The sequence below is a fragment of the Sciurus carolinensis genome, chromosome 2, assembly GCF_902686445.1.
Source record: "Sciurus carolinensis chromosome 2, mSciCar1.2, whole genome shotgun sequence".
Lineage (NCBI taxonomy): Eukaryota > Metazoa > Chordata > Mammalia > Rodentia > Sciuridae > Sciurus > Sciurus carolinensis.
Window position 1 is genome coordinate 176,790,504 of NC_062214.1, and position 19,851 is coordinate 176,810,354.

The window sequence follows — 19,851 nt, forward strand, 5'->3', positions numbered from 1 at the left end:
TTTCTGAATCCAAGTGCTTTACAATAAAGCAAGCTTGTTTTAGCCAGCAGAAGGCAGCAGTGAACACATTCGGGGTTCCCTAGCAGCCTTGGTTTGGCTGAAAAGGTGACTGACTACACCTAATTGCCAGGCAAAGTTTGCCTGACCAGTCACCAAGATTCATGTGTTCTTTCCCATGGTTGAGCCTCATGGTCCTTTGTGCAGAGTATTATGTTATCTTGTACCTCTTGTTAAGTTACTGCATCAAACGGGTTCATTCATTTCCTGTGTTCAACTTCATACATCACTCTGGTTTTTAATCAGCCTTCATTTGAGTCCACTTACCACCTTAAAGGACCTTTTAGTCAAAGCTTCTCATCAGCTTCTCATTCTGACTTGTATTTATGCAAGTTGTTTCCCTTTGCCTAAGAGATGGCTGCCTGGGCTGCACTAGTGTTAAGACTCATCATCCCTACAACCTACTCCATCTTTCTTTAGCCAGAAACTTTTCCTAAATGCTGTTGATCATATTTGGTGTGTGTGTGTAGAGGGGGCCAGGAGGTTCAGAATCACCGAGCACTTAAAGTAGTCACTTTGTATTCTCCTAGAAATGTACAATTTCATTCATCTCAAAAAAATTTTTTTTATCCTACTGCTTATTCTTAATTTTTAAATGTTAAAAGATAACCCTGATATAGATGCAGCATTTGGAATTAAATTGAGTATCTTAGTTTAGATGATTGTGGCATGACCATACTTCCAAGTATCCTGGAATTATTAATCATATCAAGCTAAGTCCTGAAAGCACATATTAAAAAGCATAAGACACTCTCTTTTCACTTTCAGATACTTTATCATGCCATCACTTCAGCTTGAAAAGTCAAGAGGAATCATTCATTTTACTCTAATGTTGCTCAATAGAATCATAATATGTCACATATGTGGTTTTAAATTTCCCAGTAGCTACATTTTTTAAAAGGTGTTAAGTAATTGGTAAAATTAATTTTAATTTTATATGCTAGCCCCAATGCATACAAAATATTATCATTTCAACATGTAATTAATATAAAATTATTAATAGATTCTTAGATTTTTTTGTTCTTCAATAGATTATCAGTATCACATTCTTTTTTATGATATTAAGCCTGCAAAATTGTGCCTTTTCTATCTATAGTACATCTCAGTTCAGTCTGCACACATAAAGGGTTCTATAGCTGCCTGTGTCTCTGGATGCTGCACAGGAAGCACAGTTCTATTCAATATAAAAATTGGGGTGTGAAGGAATAAAGCTATAGTATTGGATTAAAAGGATGTCTAAACTAACTTTTATAAAATGTAGAGTGTAAGGGAGAGTGGATCCCACCTAAGCAAGCTTCAAGAGAAGCAGCAGGAGTGTTAGCAGAAGGAAGTGACCCATGGCGCTGGGGAGACATCCTTGCCCTATCTGAAGCTCCATATGCAGTTCAGCGTGACTCATCACATGCATTGTAGTGGTTTCAGAGCTTCCTCTAAGTACAGGTGATTGTTTCCAGCCGGATATTGTGACTTGATGGCTCTCCCATCCTAATCTATGGCAAAGCCCACGGGCCTAATCATGCTGCACTCTATTGCCATGGAGATAATGACGATGGTTCCCCATGGCGCATTGTGACTGCCCTACTGGGTGGGACAGAGTGGAGGACGAGTGCCAGGGAAGGAGGCTCTTGTTTATTGTACACAGATGACTTTGATAATGAGCCTAAGTGGCTAGGAAAAATGGCCCTGAAGTGGGTTAAGGCATAAATTACTGTCATTGAAAGTTTGCACCATTGTGAATAAGCCATCATAAAAGGTCCCAGGAGCTTTTTAGGGTTCTGTGGAAATGAGGCTGTGGAAGATAGTGGGGAGGAAAATGAAGGGCCTCGAACCTTGGAGCGACTGCTGTGAAAGGTGTCGTCTCCTTCTGAATCTTTTGTATGTACTGTGTGACTCCCTAGAGGGCTTTGGGTGTGAGGCAGGAAAGAACACATTTCTCACTGATCATTTCTGCATACAGAATAGAAAAAAGGTGGGGGAGGAGGTTTCATTACTCAAAACTAAAATCTGGATGTCTTTAAGATGGAGAATGTGCTTCATTATCATACGTCTAGGGTCCACAGAGCAGCATACATCATATGTTCCTGTTAAAGTCATTGACAATGACATTTCAAGATCCCTGAGTACTAAAGGTAGTATTTCTCAATTATATTGACTCACAACAGCAGATCAAACAAAAGGCAAAAGAGTCCAAAATCATTTTAAAAGCTTATTAATCCAATATTCTTTGACTCTCCATTTTTGTTGGAAATAAAAATACAATTGAATCAGATTTTGATTTTCTGTCTGTAATTTATGCATTGTGTAAAATTTAGAAATTTTAAGTGCCCTTCCTAGCCAACATCTAGCTCTGACTTTATACCTGTCTGTTTGGGTAAAGATTTCTTAAAATAATGCCCATGTTAATTATTGGCTGGTAAACATCTCTTTCCATCTTGAGGTGACTTTTGCTATTGAGACTCAGGCATTACTGTCTAGAAATGCTGTTCCACAGTTGCAGATGGTAAACATCTGAGAGAAACACACGTGCATTGTTTTGAGACTGGCATGAATAAATAAAAAGGACACTGGTTTGGTGCCTTTTTGCCCACAAACATTCGGGTTTGGCTATATTCTTATAAATTGAGGAAATTGAGCCGTAGTGGTATTCCCAAACAAATCAGCTTGATAGAAATGCTCCATGTTTCATGGTGACATTTGCAAGCGGGTACCCGGGGTGATTCCCAAGTGACTCTTCCATGCTCAAGTCCTGAGCATTCAGAATTATTTTTGTGGGCTCTGTCTGTGCACACGTGTCTTTCAGTCTGGCTACCCTTGTTTCTGGATCATATACACCTTGGGGCTTGCTGTGCAAATGTGTGAAGCCTCTGTGTGCCCATTGCTTGTGCTTTGTAAAGTTCACAACTTCCCTGCCCTGCTCTGCTGACTTGGCTCTGAGGAGGCCTGCTCTGACCCTGGTCTGTGCGTCCCCTTGTCCCTTCGTCTGTGCTGTCTCTGGTGAACCTGTAGAGCATCTCCTTGTCTTGTCTGAGTGATGTTGGTCATGCAGACTGCGTTTTCGTTTCTGTAATGTGACCCTGGTTTATTCTACCTCTTACTAACCTCTGGTTATTGTTTTCGCTTTTTCTGTTCTTTTGCTAACAAAGTTGCGTTGACCAAAGCTGACCTGCAAGGTAGAGAAGGCTCTTGTTCCCATTACCACTTTGGACTGAAAGATGCCCTGTGTAAACCTTGGTATCTGGGCTTTAGAGGGCTTCAAGCTGTCACATCTCTTAGACAGCAGCCATGTGGGGAGGGGGCTGAAACCAGTGTTCTTCTAAAAGGGTGACTGAAAACCAGCATTGGTGCATGGAAAGTAACTGTACAAAGGAGATCTCATGGGAGTAAGAACACAATTTCATTTGGGCTGAACCACAGAGATTTGACAACATCCTACATCTGTGACTATCCACAAACACATTCATCTTTTCCAGAAATGGTTAATGCCTCTCAGTGTTTGCCACGGAGAGACTGGCTCCTTGTAATCTATTTACCATAGACAGAAGGCAGAACTTTGAAGAAGGGAAAAAAAAAGGCCACTTGAGTCTTAATTTATTATTTTCTAGGTCAGGAAGGTCACTTTCTAGAGCAGCATATCTAACTGCTTGGGCCTTATGAAAGAGCATATCATTTTCTCTCAACTCATTTTAAAGAAATAATTTTAGGCATTTGGGAGATATTAATGTCATTAAAGCATTCCAGAGATTTATATTTCCTATTGGGGATTTTGGTTAAGCATTTTAATTTCCTGTTTTGTGATCTAAGGGAAAAAGCACTCTTGGGGGAAAAAGGATCTGTCAGTTTTATCCCAAATACCCTATAAAATACCTGCATGTGAGATATCAGTGAATATCTGCTGCAGAAGCTGCTTTTTCTACCATTCAAAGGGGAACCTTATAAATTCCATAACAGGTCATTGGTCCTGTCATGTCAGGCTTCTTTGACTCAGAATAGCAAAGGAGGAACAGGCTTTTGTGTATCTTGTGGCAGATTCTTAAGTAGGGAACTGAGTTTCTGAAGGCCTCCATAGTTTGCAATCAGCAGAATTTCTTTGAAGTGGCTAAGGCAAAGGTAACTTCAAAAAAGTGACTTTTCATCTAAAAGACCATTTACTTTGCTGTGACTGTCTTGTTACGTGCCATACAGACAACCAGCACAGGTATCTCTCAGGAGGACATCCACTAATAAGGCCTCACTCTAGTCATTTGACCATATGTAATGCTTTTTTCTTCACCTCTTCTTGGATTCACATATATTCTGACATATATTAAAATTGATGAAAAGAAAAAGAACGTGCAATGGATTAATACTTTAAAGTCTAAAGAAGCTTTACAATAACATTCAATTACAAAGGCTGTAAGACCCTTTTGGGTAATACTTAAAAGGTGTTGTGTTCAATTGTCAAAGGAGATACAGTTCATTCTACTCTGTAATTGGAGGGGAATAGGTAGTGGGCAGGATTTTTTCTACAATGCTAGGCAATCCAAGACCGTTGAACCTCCTTAGGATGAGATTTAGTAGTTAATACTGGGGAACTACATATCGTCCTCAACTTTACTGTTCTTTAGGCAATAACGACTCGCATTTTGAAATTCCAGAATCCAGCACAGGGGCCCACATAGGGACTCAACATGTGGCAAAATAATGTTCAAATTTCCATCCAAAGGAAAAATGGTTTGTAGTCATCATAGAAAGAAGCGATTGATTGCCATGCCTCTCATAAATTGTTTACCAAAAGGTAAATACAGATTGGGGGAGATGGTTTGGAGTATCTTAACTTCCCCTTAACTGTCAACAGTATGAGCTTCAAGTTATTATTCCATCAACATAATCTTTCTTCCATTCCCATAATGACTTGACATTCTGTTTGTGGCAGAAGCTGCTATTCTTTATAATTATTTTGGATCATCTCACTCTTTCCCTGTATTAGGGCAAATGAGATTTTGAATGAAAATGCTTTCAGTTTTTATTTTCCAGACTTTGGGATATAGACCATTACTCATAAGCTGACTTTTTCAGTTATAACCTGTGGGCATAGATAGTACTAATTACCATGAAGTGTAAAGAGCAGTAAAAACATATGATAAAGAAATAAGGCAGTCTGAGATATAGAGACAAATATATTCAGACAAAGTATTCAGAAGGAGATATAACAATGAGCTATTGAAAGTGCTATCTTGAGTCTGGATGAATCAATAGATTGAGTCCTTTTGTTATTGTGTTTTTGGGTAGTTTTATTTTTCTTTTAAGTTTTAAAGTTCTCCAGTGTTTGTGTGTTTCACTTTAACAGCTAAGTGGCAGGTACTCCTGGGTATCAGGTACTTGGCTAGGTACCAGGGATGCAGATGAGCTGCATATGACCTCAATCTCTGCAAAGATCAGCCAATAATTACACTGCAGAGTGAAGACTGCTGTCCTGGAGATAGGCATCCTACCATTTGAGCATGGACAAGGGTGACTGGACAGTGGGGTGAGGGAGATCACTGCATATCTTCTCAGGCAAGTTTGGGCTGAAGAACAAGTGTGTTTTAGATGCATAAGTTGAGGTGAAATAATGTACATCTGAAGATGTGAGAGAAGGTGAAACAGGGACAGTCAGATGGAGACAGGTGTTAACAGACTCTTCATACCAGGAGTTGGATTTATTCTGAGGGTACTGTAAGGGAGACAGAGATTTGGGTCTTATTTTCATTTTATCCAGGATGCTCTGCCATCAGGGTGGAGAACAGATGAGAAGGATAGGAACTGGAAACATAAAACATAGTCGTTAGGGAAGCCCCATATTTAAAACAGAGAGAAAAGGTATCTCCCTGAGGCCCCTTACATTCCTGGCCAAGGAGGAAAATAAGTCTCCCTCTTACATGGAAACTCCAAGAATATAGGAGGCAAATGAGCTGTTGCTCCTGCTTGCTCCACCCTCCCTACTGCACTGTTTTTCTAGATAATGGTTAATAACAGATACAGCTACATATTATGACAAAAGATGTCAACGAAGAACTGTATGGACCATCCCAGTTTGGGGCCAGATGGCACTTCACCACATTAGGTGAGGTTTTGGGAGCTCTCCATGGTACTCACTGAATATGCTGGGAGATTCTACAGGGCTGAGAGGTGCCTTCTCTTTATGAGAGAGTTCCTTGCACAGAGAGGCAATTTCTAAAGAATGTTCAGTAGTAACTTTCTAATTATTTTTGGTTTTCAAGAAGGGTACGCCTGGAGATGAAAAGAATTTCTAAACACTTGTCCATATAAGGAAGGCGTAAACTGTAAAAGAAACATGAGGTGACATATGTTTGGAGCCAGGCAGATGACAAAAAGGATGAGGCATCAAAGAATAACTCTTTATTCAGTTAGGTGATTAATCAGAAGACCATCTCCTCACTTTTCATTATAAATCCCCTTAGCTGTTTTATTTCTAGACTTGACTGTTTCTTTTTTAAGTTGCCCTGTGCCCTGATGGGGAACAGGCAGGTGGGGGATACAAGACTGATTGACTCTGGGGTGTAAGAGATGACTATTTTGAGAAAGTCAATTTTTGGGGCTTGAATGTCTTAAGAACCTGAAGGTTCTTTTAAGACATTGTGGTTGAGCATTGGCCTCAGCCTTTAGGAGATAGAGGGAATTTTAATTCTCCAACTTTCTTTACTATGGGAATGCAGTTAGTTCTGCACCTCATTTTCTCCAGAGCTAAGGACTGAGTCACATTCTCTATTGTATTTTATGTAATAAAATGTAGCACTTGACATAATAGAATTCAACTCTCAAAAGTGGTTTGTCCTGTGGGAAACAATAAGAGGGACAGGAATTAAACTGAATGTCCCACAGTACCTCTTGCTTTTGTCCCTTGATATTGCATGACTGTGATTTACCTCAAGAGAACTGTGCAGACATGGCCCACTACCTTCCTGGGTCTTGTTTCTGGACTCCTCAGCAACTATGCCTCAGCTTAAGTGGGAGGAGGAAACCTGTTTTTCCTTACCAGCAGAACTGATAATAATAATAATGAGTCAAGAGAACTCAGTCTCTTGACTGAGAGGCTGCTTGGTATTGGCACGTGCTGAGGACTGGGCAGGTTGTATCTGCATCTTGACCATGACTTTGTATGGCAGACACAGTACTCTCTATTTCCTGGATGACTTTACAAGTTTTGCGCATGTCATCTCCCTTAATACTCACACCAGTGAGATGATGATGATTTATATCTCCATTATAAAAAATGGGGAAATTGAGGCCCGAGTAACCAGGCAAAGGTCATGTTGCTAATAAGTGATAAAACTGGATTTTGAAGTTCATAATTGCTCCCCTGAGTCATATGGTATGATTGTGGATTTTCCAATTTCCAAAGCAGAAACAATACATAGCTGACCAGAATGTCTCGAAGAGTGTTCTCAATTCTGATTTTATGGTAGACAGTTTTCATATGAATATTGTTTCAATAATTTCTAGGTGGTATTTTCACAATGTTCATCTAAGTGTTTTAAGTTACCTTCTTTTTGTTAAGGCTGTCATTTGAAACCCTTTTCCTCTTTACTTCTTCATTATTTTAACCTACCCTTTATTGCCCCAATAGACCATTACATCAGCGCTGATACAAAAAAAAAAAAAAGGAAAAGCTGATAATGAATCTACATTTTCTAAAACACATTGACCTATGAGGGCTTGTCCATGGTTTTAAAACAAGGAGTGATTTTATTATTGGGCCTTTATGATCTAGAGACTCCTGTAAAAGTAGGGTGGACAGAACAAAAAAGCTTTAGGGTATTAACCTCCTTTCAAATGCCCTAACTAGGTCAGCATCAACTTCTACCTCTTTTCTGTCATGGAAATACTTGGTGGGCAAATTGCTTTACTCCTAAGATACAATTATATTTTGCAGTTATTGACCTTTGAGGGCAGTGCTGTGCTGGAGTGGCACTAACACAATAATTTTCAGGAATTGTGTAAGCCAGTTTACAGATGGGACTGTTTGAAATTTGCAATAGTGGGAGCATTTTATACAAGTAAAACCAACATGTGACAAATCAGGAATTTTTTTCCCCTGGAGTGCTGCTGTTTTAAACATATACCACTAACCAAAGGCTACTGGGAATAAAAACTTTGTGATGGCCTCTGGGTTTTAGCCAGTTCCCTTGTCCATCTTCACCTGTTTTAAACCCAACATTCACACTGTGAAAGGACTGAAGTGATTGAAGAGAACTGAGGTCTTCCTGAAACTGCCAGTAATGTTAGATCTTGCTGTTCAACTTCATGCCTCACCCTAGTTATTTGACTTTCAATTTTGAATTCCTGTTTAAGAAGAGGAAGCCATAAACTGCTGAACATGCCTGATAAGAGGAGTTTGGGTGCCTTGCTGAACACTGACGTGGCATGGGTTCTGTCTTCAAGATAACAAGCTGGTGCTGGTTTAGTGATATGTATGCATTTTAAATTGGAGCATTTGAGGCATAGGTTTGATTGTCTTTCTTGGGAAAGGAAATAACAGGAAAAATATACTGAGAGTGGTGTCCCGTGCTTTAGGCAGTATAAATAATAAAAGATAGTCTGTCAATTTTTGATTTTTTTCTAGAACATGAAAAGGACTTGACTAAGCCAGGGTGCATGGCCTGCAGAGGTGAATTTGAGCAGTACCAGACATGAAAATGACAGGATAGGATAGTTCTTAAAGCGAAAACCAGTCCCAGGTTGAAAAATGATGGGCAATGTGTTGCGGCTATCAGATTATCATCTTAAAAAAAAAAAGAAACAAGACAAAATTTTATGTTTTCCAGTGGAGTGAAAAAAGAGCTGAGTGTTAGAAACCAAAAAGTACTAACCTATTGACAACTTGTTAATATTTTCAGGGACATTTTGGTTTCCTTGTCACTTTCTCCAGTAGATGAAGTCACTGTTGAAAATATGCTGAGAAAATCAAGAAGAAATGTGCTCTGTTTGTGAGCATTGGTTAAATATCAAATGTAGAAATAATGTGCAGCATGCCTACATGGAGGGATTTTCTAAGGCCTAAGTACAGTTTTAAGCTGCCAATAAAAAGGATAGAAAAGACTTTGTAAATATGTAATTCCAAAGGCTTGTGTTACCTTAGAACATCTGGAATTTTATGTTGGTTGAGAAGAGTGCTTTAGAAAAGTATGATTATTTGGTCTTTAGGATGTCTGTTGTGCTTATAAACACATGCATTTGATGCAGATTTATGTTTGAATAATTAGACAAAACTTTATCTTCCCATCTATTTCAATCAAATCTTGAATGGAAATGTCATTTGAAAATTTCCTTGTAAGAAAACCCAAATTCTTATATTAAATATCATCTCTCTCCGGTTTATAGGTTAGAAATGGCTTAAATTGCTTTGGTTGAGCCAATGTTACTACACATGTACCCCCACTTCCCATCTGGTTTACCTACATCCATAAGAGGCTAAGTGGTGGGCTGTAGAATTAGCAAGCTTGGGTTTGGGACCTCACCTTGCCACTTGGCTAGAGAGTGTTCTAGAGTCTAACCCAAACTTTTATTCATTCAACACAGTTATTACATACTGACCTGGGATTGGAGACACAAGGGAGTCCTTGTCTTAACATCAGGTGGGAGGGAATGTGCCTCATCATTTGATCAGAGGAGGAAATGTAGTTCATTAAACACCACCATCCCACATCATTTTGAATAATGTGTAGTTTCAAGTAGAAGCTTATATGAGCTTTTATTGATAAATAAAGGGGTAAACTGTTAGGAAAATCACTTTGCTTTGAATCCTTAAAAAAAAGGAAATTACATTTTTCCTTTCTCCCTCCCTCCTTCTGTTTCTTCCTTCCTTTGTATCTTTTATTCTCTCATTTATTTAATTGTATCTTTGAACCCTCACCTTATACCAAATACTATGTCAGAAAGATGTAAAGATGGACAAGACAGGCAAGACTTCAGCTTTCCAGCGGCTTACATTCCAGTAGGATATGACAGATGAGAAGTTAATGGTACTAGAATAAAGCAGAAATATTGACTAATGGAATAGCATAAAGAGCCCAGAAATAAGCCCATGAATTTATGGTCAATTGCTTTTTGACAAAAGTTCTAAGAACACATAATGGAGAAATGATAATCTTTCAAAAAATAGTGTTAGGGAAAGTGGATAGCCATGAGGAGAAGAAAGAATAAAGTTGGATTCTTATGTCACATATAAAAATCTACTCTAAATTGACTAAAAATTTAAGCCTAAGACCCGAAACTATAAAAGTACTAGAAGAAATGGGTAATTCACAACATTTGTCTGGGCAAATAGTTTTTGAATATGACTCCAAAAGCACAGGCAACAAAAGCAAAAATTAACCAATGGAATTGCACCAAACCAAGAAGCTTCTGCCAAGGAAAGGAAGCTGTTTAGTAAAGAGCCAACCCATTGATTGAGGAAAAATAATTGCAAACCATACTTCCAATAAAGGGCTAATATAAAAAAAAATAAGGAATTCAGTTAATTAAGTAGAAAACAAAACCAAAAACAAATAACCCAATTTTTAAAAAATGGGCAAAATACTGGATTAGACAGTTCTCAAAAGAAGACACACAAATGGTCAACAGATAAATTAAAAAAAAAATGTTTATCATCAGCAATCATCGGTGAAATCAAACTAAACTACACAGAGATACCATCTCACCCTGTAAGAATGGCTATGATAAAAATATAAAGGGAAGGGTTGGCAAGAGGGTAGAGAAAAGGAAACCCTTATGTACTGTTAGTGGGAATGTAAGTTAGTGCAACCAGTATGGAAGACAGTGTGGAAATTTCTTAGAAAACTTAAAACAGAATTACTATATGATCAAACTCTCTCCCTAGTGGGTATGTTTCCAAAGGACTTCCATACATCAAAGAGACATCTGAATCCCTATGTTGATTGCTACATTATTCACAATACCTAAGAAATGGAAACAACCTAGGTGTCCATCCTTGGATTAATTGATAGTGACAATGTGGTGCATATATGCAGTGGAATACTAGCCTGCCTTTTAAAAAGTGTGAGACTCTAGAACTGCCACATCGTGTGTGAACTTGGAGGACATTATGCTACATAAAGTGAGGCAGGCACAGAGAAACTGCATGAACTTCTTATGTAGCTCTAAAATAATCAACAACAAAAAGCAAACTTGTAGAAATAGAATAGAATGGTATTCACCAGAGCCTGGGAGAAGGAGTGGAAGGGGAGAAAGTAGATGTGGATCATAGGGTGTAAAATTTCAGACAAGAGGACTAAGATTAGTGCTCTATTGCACAGAATGGTGACTACAATATCTTATAATGCTTTATGAATGTTAAAATTATTAAAAGAGTGTCTTTTAAATGTTAAGTGTGTGAGCCAATAGATCTGTTGGTTAGCCTGAATTAATAAGTTCACAACATATATCAACATAATTAATATTGTTAACATATATCAAAACATCACTTTGTACCTCATAGTCACAAATAATTATTGTTCATTAATTAACAAAAATAGCTTAAGCTATTTAATTATAGGTCGTGTAATTGTTATGAATTAAACAAATAGGGGGACATGACAAAGAGTAAATAATGCTGGTGGGGACTTGTTTAAATAGAATAATTTGAGAAAGTTCATTTTCAGCTGAAACTTGGTCATTTGGAAATCTGAAGGATGGACATTTCAGGGCATGGGTTTGGCAAGAGCAATGGAACTGGAAAACAGGCTTGGTCTCCAAGTGTTGGAGTGGTGGTCCCGGGATGTGAGCAGATGTCTAATCACCTGAAGGCCTTGTTGCAACTCAGATTCCCAATCCTACTCTCAGTCAGGAGGTCTGGGTGGAGCCTGAAAATGTCTTTTGTCACAAGTTCCCAGGTGATTCAGATGCCACTGGTTTGGTGGTGACCTTCTGAGCATCAGTATGCTAGAGAGGAAAAAAAATGAGAAAGAGTTGGCCAGTGGGCTGTGAGCTGGGGGCAGGTAGTACCAAGTGAGGTGGGAGCCCTGTGATCACAGGCTTGAAAGGAGGTATGTGGTTAATCCCAGATTGACAAGAAGTCATTGAAGGTTCTGATGGTCCCCATGATACCCCTCTTGTTCTTGGGTGGTTACAATACAGTTAGTGGTTGAAGATTATCTGCATCTACGGGGTGTACACCCAATAGTGCATGTAAAGAATGAATTCAGAGGAATTTGGAAAAAAAAAACCTTCTATATTTGATTTCTGATCAACCTCTGATAAATGAAAAAGACTTACTTCTGCTCACTTTGTAGGACAAAGATGTGCTCCTACACTTAGGTTTTGTAAGTATGGCATAAGGGCTAACAGGGATGGCTACAGTTCAGATCAGCCCAACATCTACTGAAATACTTGACTGAATCTGTAGGGTACAATCAGTGCAGAAAGACCTTAGCAAAGCATATTACAGGATTTCTAACAGCAAGCTGCAATCTTTTGGTGATAAACAGTAAAAATATGAAACAATTAGAGGATTATATAAGCAGAGGTTGGTGCAATGTGTAATAAAGTGCTAAATTGAACATTATCTATGCAAAAATTAATGATGCAGATAATAAGTGCTGTGACCGCTTAGAAGGGGGAGAATTACTGTTTGAAGTTACTGGGGAATGTTTTGTCTCGGGGAGGGGCTTAGGCTGGTACTTAGAAAATGGTTCAAATATGGCAGTTAGATGGGAGGGAAGAGGCTTGGACAAGCCTTTGTCTTCAGATTCAATCAACATGCAAAGAATTACTGTGCTTCCCTGAAGTTTTTGCTGTTCTGCTGCCTTTCAAGAGAAAGTTTTCCATGTGTTTCTGATTCTTGAGTACAATTGAATTACCAGTCCATTGTCTGGTGAGAGCTGTTTGGTCAGGTAGCCCTGTGGACTTCTCAGAAGCTTTTATCCTTTGAAAGAAGCTGTCCTGATTTGCCATTGTTAATGAAACTTGTCTGACACAATACTCAAGTTTAAGGCCCACTGAGAACATGACCATGTTCTTCCTTTCATCTCGACATGGGGGAACCACATGGCAAATAGAAGCTGCAGAAACCCAGCAGCAGTGCTGTTCCCCGAGTGGCAGTAATTGTCCTGAACTTGCTTATGTCATATCCTAATAGCTTTGTCTTCTGAGTGACAGCGTATACAGCTTCCACCCTTCATGAATAAATACAAAATGTTTTGCCACCCAGAAGGTGAACCCTTTGTAATCCCGTATCTCTTTTGAGCATGCATCTTTAGGATCCCACATGCTTACGTTTTAATATTCTGTCCCTGTATGAGGCTTAGCTTGAAGAAGATTGCCAACTATGCAGTTATTGCAATTGATATATTTTTTAACTTTGCTAAGTGCTTTTATGTCTTAGTTCCTGACTAATACATTTGATGAGTCAAGGGTCTCACCTCCTTGGCTGAGGCTTCCTGGGAAATCCATGGAATTATCCTGAATATGAAGATTATTTCCTATTAGCACAAATATTTGCAAAGGTATAGGTTTATTTTTAATCCCAAGGTTAAAGCAGAAATTTGGATTTAAAAAGAGAGAATGATTGAAGAGAGGTGCCAGACTGACCTAAAGGGAGATTTTGATGACAATCTGCAAGGTAGAGAAAGGTAAAACTGTTTTGGTTTTTCAGTCCTGTCAGAAAAAGATTCTGAGAATGCTTCCAGAATAGGCATATTTATATCTTATGCACGAGTGCTATTATGCCTATGCATTTTTAGCATGTAAAATACACAGAAAATAGAAATAATAAAGAATGGAAACTTAGCACAACATCTAATATTTCTCCCTATATGCAAATATTTCCCTTTTGTATCCTCTGGTGTATGCACCCTCTATTTGAGAGGACACACTGCTCAAATACCAAAGCAGCAGTGTAGTATAATGGTTCTTAAACGTTAGGCTGCGTCAGAATTTCCTGGAAGTTTGTCAAAACAGTTTTCTGCTTCCATCCCAAAGTTTCTGTAGTTCTGATAGGGGGCCCCAATTTTGCATTTCTAACAAATTCCCAGGTGATGCTGGTCTGAGGACTAAACTTTGAGAACCACTGTGTATTTAAGAGCTTGGTCTCCAAGTTTGTTTCCCTAAGTTGAACAGACAACAGCATTCTTGACAAAATGTGTGGCCTTGGGAAAATTATGTTATCTCTCTGAATTTGGTTTTTTAAATCTATAAAATGAAGGTAATCATAATTATACTCGTCTTAGAGTCACTAGAGATCATAATGAGGTAATGTAGATAAGTTGCCTAGCACTCAGTGCTGATCACCTACAAAATACCAAGCTACATTGGGTTTCCCCTCCCCTTTTTCCTCCTCCCCATCATCATCATTATCATAAAACACCTTTCTAATGTCACAAAGTGGACATAGGGACTCTGAGTTTCAGGATAAAATGTTGTACCTTATTTCACTACAATCATGAAATTGTATATATTTTTTTCTACTTCAGCATTATGCATTAAGAAAGACCATGCTCTAAGTGAGACATCTTTTGAGTTGAATGGTAGAGATGAAGCTCTTTTGCAAAGTCTGCCTAAAGGAGAACAGTGTGTTCAGCCCTCTCCCTTCTATGTGTAATTGTTGATAGTTTGTGGCTAAGTGTGTATTTCTGTCATCTTTCGTATATACGGAATTCTTGTTGCATGTAATTGAGTTGACATTTTTGGTGGTTGTGATTTTGAATGTTTGGGGGGCATGAGATTGGTAATTTCAGGTGATTTCTTTGGAATTTGACTAATGTTCAACGTTTCTTCTCTCTCTTCTCCTTTTCCTCTATTCTTGTGCATGTCTAGGACCCAGTACCACTTGCCAGGAAGATTCCTGTGCCAACCAGGGGGTCTGCATGCAGCAGTGGGAAGGCTTCACCTGTGATTGCTCTATGACGTCCTATTCTGGGAACCAGTGCAATGACCGTGAGTGCAACCTTTTCTTACTGGGAACTTTTTCAAGAGATTCAGAGGTTTGGAGAAATCTTGAGACAATGTGTAAAGAAATAGCTTTTCTAAAGGACTCAAGTAATTCTGTCCTCCAGAAACATGGAAAATAATCAACTAGTGTTCTCATGGGAAGAGCAAAAGAGACATTTGTTGCTCAATGATGCTAGCTGTTCTGTATTCTTCCCCTCTGCTTTTCCTTTAGGTTTGAATACTTGTGACTGAGAAGCAAAGATCAGTTCAGGGTATATTTTTATGTAAAGAGTTCAATTCTCCATGAATTAACTCCTTGGGTAACAGTTTTGAGACTCTCTCCATTTACATTGCCTAGAATTTGGAGGGTATTTAAAAAATACAGCTGTTATCTCAAAACGTCTGAGTTTAGAGAACTTCTTAAGGTCTCCCAAATGTAGAAGACATTTGGAGTTTTTTTTTTTCCATTTAGAAACTTTTATAGCATATTGAGGGTGTCTTTCAAATATAAGTCAAGAGATTCCTAATAGCTAAACTTATTGGTATCTTTGCATACATATATATTGCTTTTCTGTTTGTATATACATTTCTACTCTGTGAGTTTGTTCCAGGTATTTATCTGTGTATTTGAGGAAGAGAATCTGGTGATTGCTATTCCCACACATTAGTGATGCTTTGGGTGCATCTGTTGATTTAATCCTGAGAGGATTGATTTCATGGAGGTAATTCTGGCTCTGATGGTGGAGAGACTTCAGTGCTGTGAGAATCTATAACCTGAGTCTCCATTTCCTTCTCACATTATTTTCCCATCATTGCTATTTCAAAGACAAGCAAACACAATTTGTTGAAGAGTCCTGCGTCCTGCTGATTTTCTAAATGCTGTCTTCATGGTAGATATTTGTCTTACAATCCAAACTCATTTGATTTCTTCATTTTATAAAAGGATGCATGATTTTATTAGAGCAAATAAGGAAGTCAGAGTATAGTGTGTCCATATGGGTGCAGCTGCCAATTACAATGCTATGTCTCTCATGTCTCTTTTTTACCCCTGATCCTTATTTCTCAACTTCTTTCATGTGTGTAGGTGTCTCATGTGGTTCTTGTTTCCATTTTCCTCAGTAACTTTTCGCTCCATATGTTCTTTCATTCTCTTAAGATACATTAAGAAGCAAATGGGGAACCTGGCAATCTAGAGAGAAAACTATGTGATACCCATTCATCTAAATATAAGCATATGCCTCCATATCTGTCATGCGAATGGTACCATTCCCACAGAAGGTTTTGGCATCAGATTGCTCTTGCCAAGTAGTTTGGTGTTGCTGAAAATCTTGTTTCCATATTTATGATTAGGAAACACTATTTCACTCTGAAACAGACAATTATGGACCAATCCAGGGTGCCCGGGGAATTGTGCTATATTCTCTTTCCTTTCCCTCCAATTTGTCTGCCTGAGACTCTCTAGGATAATGCTTCTTTATCCTCACAACCTTGCTCTTTATCACACATACATCCCATTTTGGGTAAAAAAAAAAAATGATCAGGAAGAGACTGCACACAGAAAAGGCAGAAAGGTAAGTCACCAACTGCAGCAAATGTGCACAATCTTCAGAAGGTATGTATGCATTTTTCTATCATTGACAAACACCTCTGTCACTCAGAATCAGATGTTTTGTGGTAAAATTCAACCAGTGTTCTTCCCAGCTTTCAATGATTGCTTCTGATTTTGTCAAGAGCAGATTGTGTCTCTGTTGAGGATGCAGACAACTGCATTATCTAACTCTGGCAATTTGTTGGTATAAAATGAAGTATTGGGATGAAGATTGGAAAAATGTCAGCTTTCCTTTGTGACACTAGCTTCTCATGCTTCAAAAACTCTAAGATATGCAGGTTTAGGGAAATGCATTTTGGAATTTATTCTCTAAGCAATGTAAATGAGTCTTTTGTTTAAGAGGACTTAACAGCACAAATTGCTATCAGAATCCGTTTGCCTGATCCTCTCCTGGAGAGTATACCATGGCTTCTGTTATTGGATGGTGGTCATTGAAATGAAACAAGTATATTTTAATTCTAGAATGTAATAAATGTAAAGAATTCAGATATGCAGGATGTGACTATCAAGTTCAGATATAAATTTTTAACAAAACTCAACTACATATACTTAAATGATAGGTTACTTAAAAATGTTGTTACAGTGGATGATCCCTATATGCAATTGGCATTCAAGGTATTTGGTGGGGGGTGCTTCTCTTTTGGAACTAGCATCAAAACCAGTTTATTCCACAAAGAAAATTAGTCTCACTACTTTATATAATTGATCATTATTTCCTATATTAACTCTTAGGGTTGTAATTTGTTATTTCATCTCACAAATGTATTCAAAATAAAGTTACCTCTCTGATATTCTGTGCTCATAAGTTCTTGGTAGTTTAGTCTGTATAAAGAATTGAATAAGTATCTTCAGTGTCACTAGCAGAGTTGAACAGGTACATGCTTAGCATTAGGAAAAGCGTGAGGGTAATTACAAATAAAGGAGAAGGAATGGAATAAGTTAATGGGAGAGAAACAGGGAATAAGAAGAAAGGATCCTCAATAGAGAGGATCAGGGGCTGACCCTTATGTGGAAGTAGTGGCATAGAATCACTAATTATTGCTTTGGTACCCTACATACCTTAAGTGGCTTTCCTTTTACCCAAATAACACATGTCATGACATTGTGAGTAGAATGTCTTGATGGAATCTGGCCTTGACCTCATTCTTGAAAAGGAATATTGGCAGAATATTGCATATATCTATAATTATAGATTTTTCATAAAATGTCATAAGACCACACAAATTGGTTAAGATGAAATATAATGGCAAAGATGTTTTGGGGGAAAATGTTTTGAATCTCTATCTATGAAGCTGTTTCTCAGGGAAGCAGATTGACTCTCAAATAAAGGAAATGAAAGCATGTCAATTTATTACTGCACATCTAAGAATAGAAACTTGTTTAATAGGTGAATGACTAGGCTTTATATTTTCAAAAGTAGGTATTTATTCCATCATGTGTAAAATAGTTAATTGTATCTGGTGTAACTTGGAAGGCTCTGAGGAAGTGTGTGGGCAGTTTAGAGTCTTTCTCACTCACTCTGGTGTTGGTTTAATTACTCATGACCTATTCTTTCTTCTTGCTTATCAAATCTGGAGTTTGCTTGACAATTTTAAGATGCTGTCCCATAGATGATATCTCCAGAAGAAGCCTGTATCTTTTAAAACTTAGTTTAGTGTGAGTAGGCCACAATGACTTTCAGTTCATTCCATTATTCTTTGTGTGAGCAGGTTGGGTTGATGGATGCAGCTGGGTGAATTTCAGGTTTACTCTTACAAAGCTGTCATGGTTTTGAAGATGTGACACATATTCTTGGGAGCTGATTACTTTGTGTAAGAGTGACTCACTCGAGTGGGTTAGAAAATAAAAATCATCTGATGAGAAACTCAAGTATAATTGATTTACTAATAGTTTTACATAGTTTTAGATATGACTGTCCACCATTTTATGTAATGGTAAAACCCTGGGGTGTTTCTTCCCATGAGGTTAACTTTCAGGGCTGTCTTGATACTACAATGGACATCAGCATCCTAGAAGCAATTTTGAGTTAACATAGTACCCAAGAACCTGTGTGAAAGGACACATAAGTTACATTCTCCAAAGGTAATCTTCAGTTTTTCTGAAAAATTCAGAACAAAGGGTCTGACTTCTCAGTGGATGAGCACTACCTGAGAGCCAACCTAATGGTATGTGCAGGGCCGCCTTTGAAGAATGACAAAGCAAACGGGACCTTATAAGAGTTATTATGGAGACATTCTTTCTGGATATCAGATTCTTATTGGCATTTTAAGTCAGGACTTAGAACCTTAGAAATTCCATATTATGGCAGCCATTACTCACCATCAGAAGAATCCAGAATCTCTTCTCCATGCTGTGTGACAACACCACTCTCTCGGGCAACCTGTTGTTGAATTCTTCTCTCCACAGTATTGAAAAGCATTGCAAAGAATCCATCTCTGCTGCATACATCCACACATACAGAAGGGGTTGTCACTTTTTAGGGGCTTTGTGAAAATATCAGTTTCAAACAACACATAATGATCCAATAAGAGTGCTGTTACCCTTAACTGTTCATGACAACTGCTCTGAGTTGCACATAATTTGGGAATCTCATTATTGCTTTTGTGTTGGGAAAAGCACATGTCTACAAGAACAGCCCATGCATGGCACATGAATTCTTAACATGTGTCAGGTTTCTGGGTTTATGAATCCAATGTTGATATTGGCTTTGTTGAATGAGGATGAGGGAATATATGTGGGTCTCAGACCACCACCAGCAGACAGCTATCCTGTGCTATGTTGCTAGTCGTGCATTGCAGGCTATGTGTTAGAGAAATTGCTGGGCTCACACTGGCATGTGATAATAGATGTTTTTTGCTTGCAACAAATCAATAGCGAGCAGCTGTGGATTGTGCAGATAGTGGAGTGTGAAGCGCCTTTTCAGACAGTTTTCTGCTGGAGTGGCTGTTAAGCTGCACTGTTGGCTATTGATTGGCCTTTTGCTTTTTATTTATTGTGTGGGTTTATTTATTTTTTTAATGTAGGTTGGCGTATTGATTAAATCTGTTAAAAACACATTTCCTATTCAGGCTTCAGAAAAAATAAGCAAGATACACATTACTTAGTGTAAAAACAAGGGGGCAGATGTGTGTATGCTAATTCTATCTCTTGGTTCCATATATGTACAAAAGCATTATGCTATTATAATATATCCACATTTTTGGTCAAGTATTTATTCCTCACCTCTGTTTTCATGTTGTTCATCCAGCAAACAGATGCTATTGGAGTTGACTTGTAAGGTA

The 19,851-nt window shown here is 38.2% G+C and overlaps 1 protein-coding gene across 10 annotated transcripts in view; it reads left to right on the forward strand.

The window, feature by feature from the left end:
* The window catches only part of Nrxn3 (neurexin 3), a 1,546,128-nt gene that overhangs the window by 745,508 nt on the left and 780,769 nt on the right, over positions 1–19,851 (forward strand). For all 10 annotated transcript variants that reach the window (XR_007107214.1, XR_007107215.1, XR_007107216.1 and 7 more), the window contains one exon: positions 14,848–14,967. Coding sequence is in view for 7 of the 10 variants with exons in the window: in XM_047541186.1 (XP_047397142.1) it covers positions 14,848–14,967 (120 nt within the window). In the remaining 3 variants the exon portion in view is untranslated. The remainder of the gene's footprint in view (positions 1–14,847; positions 14,968–19,851) is intronic.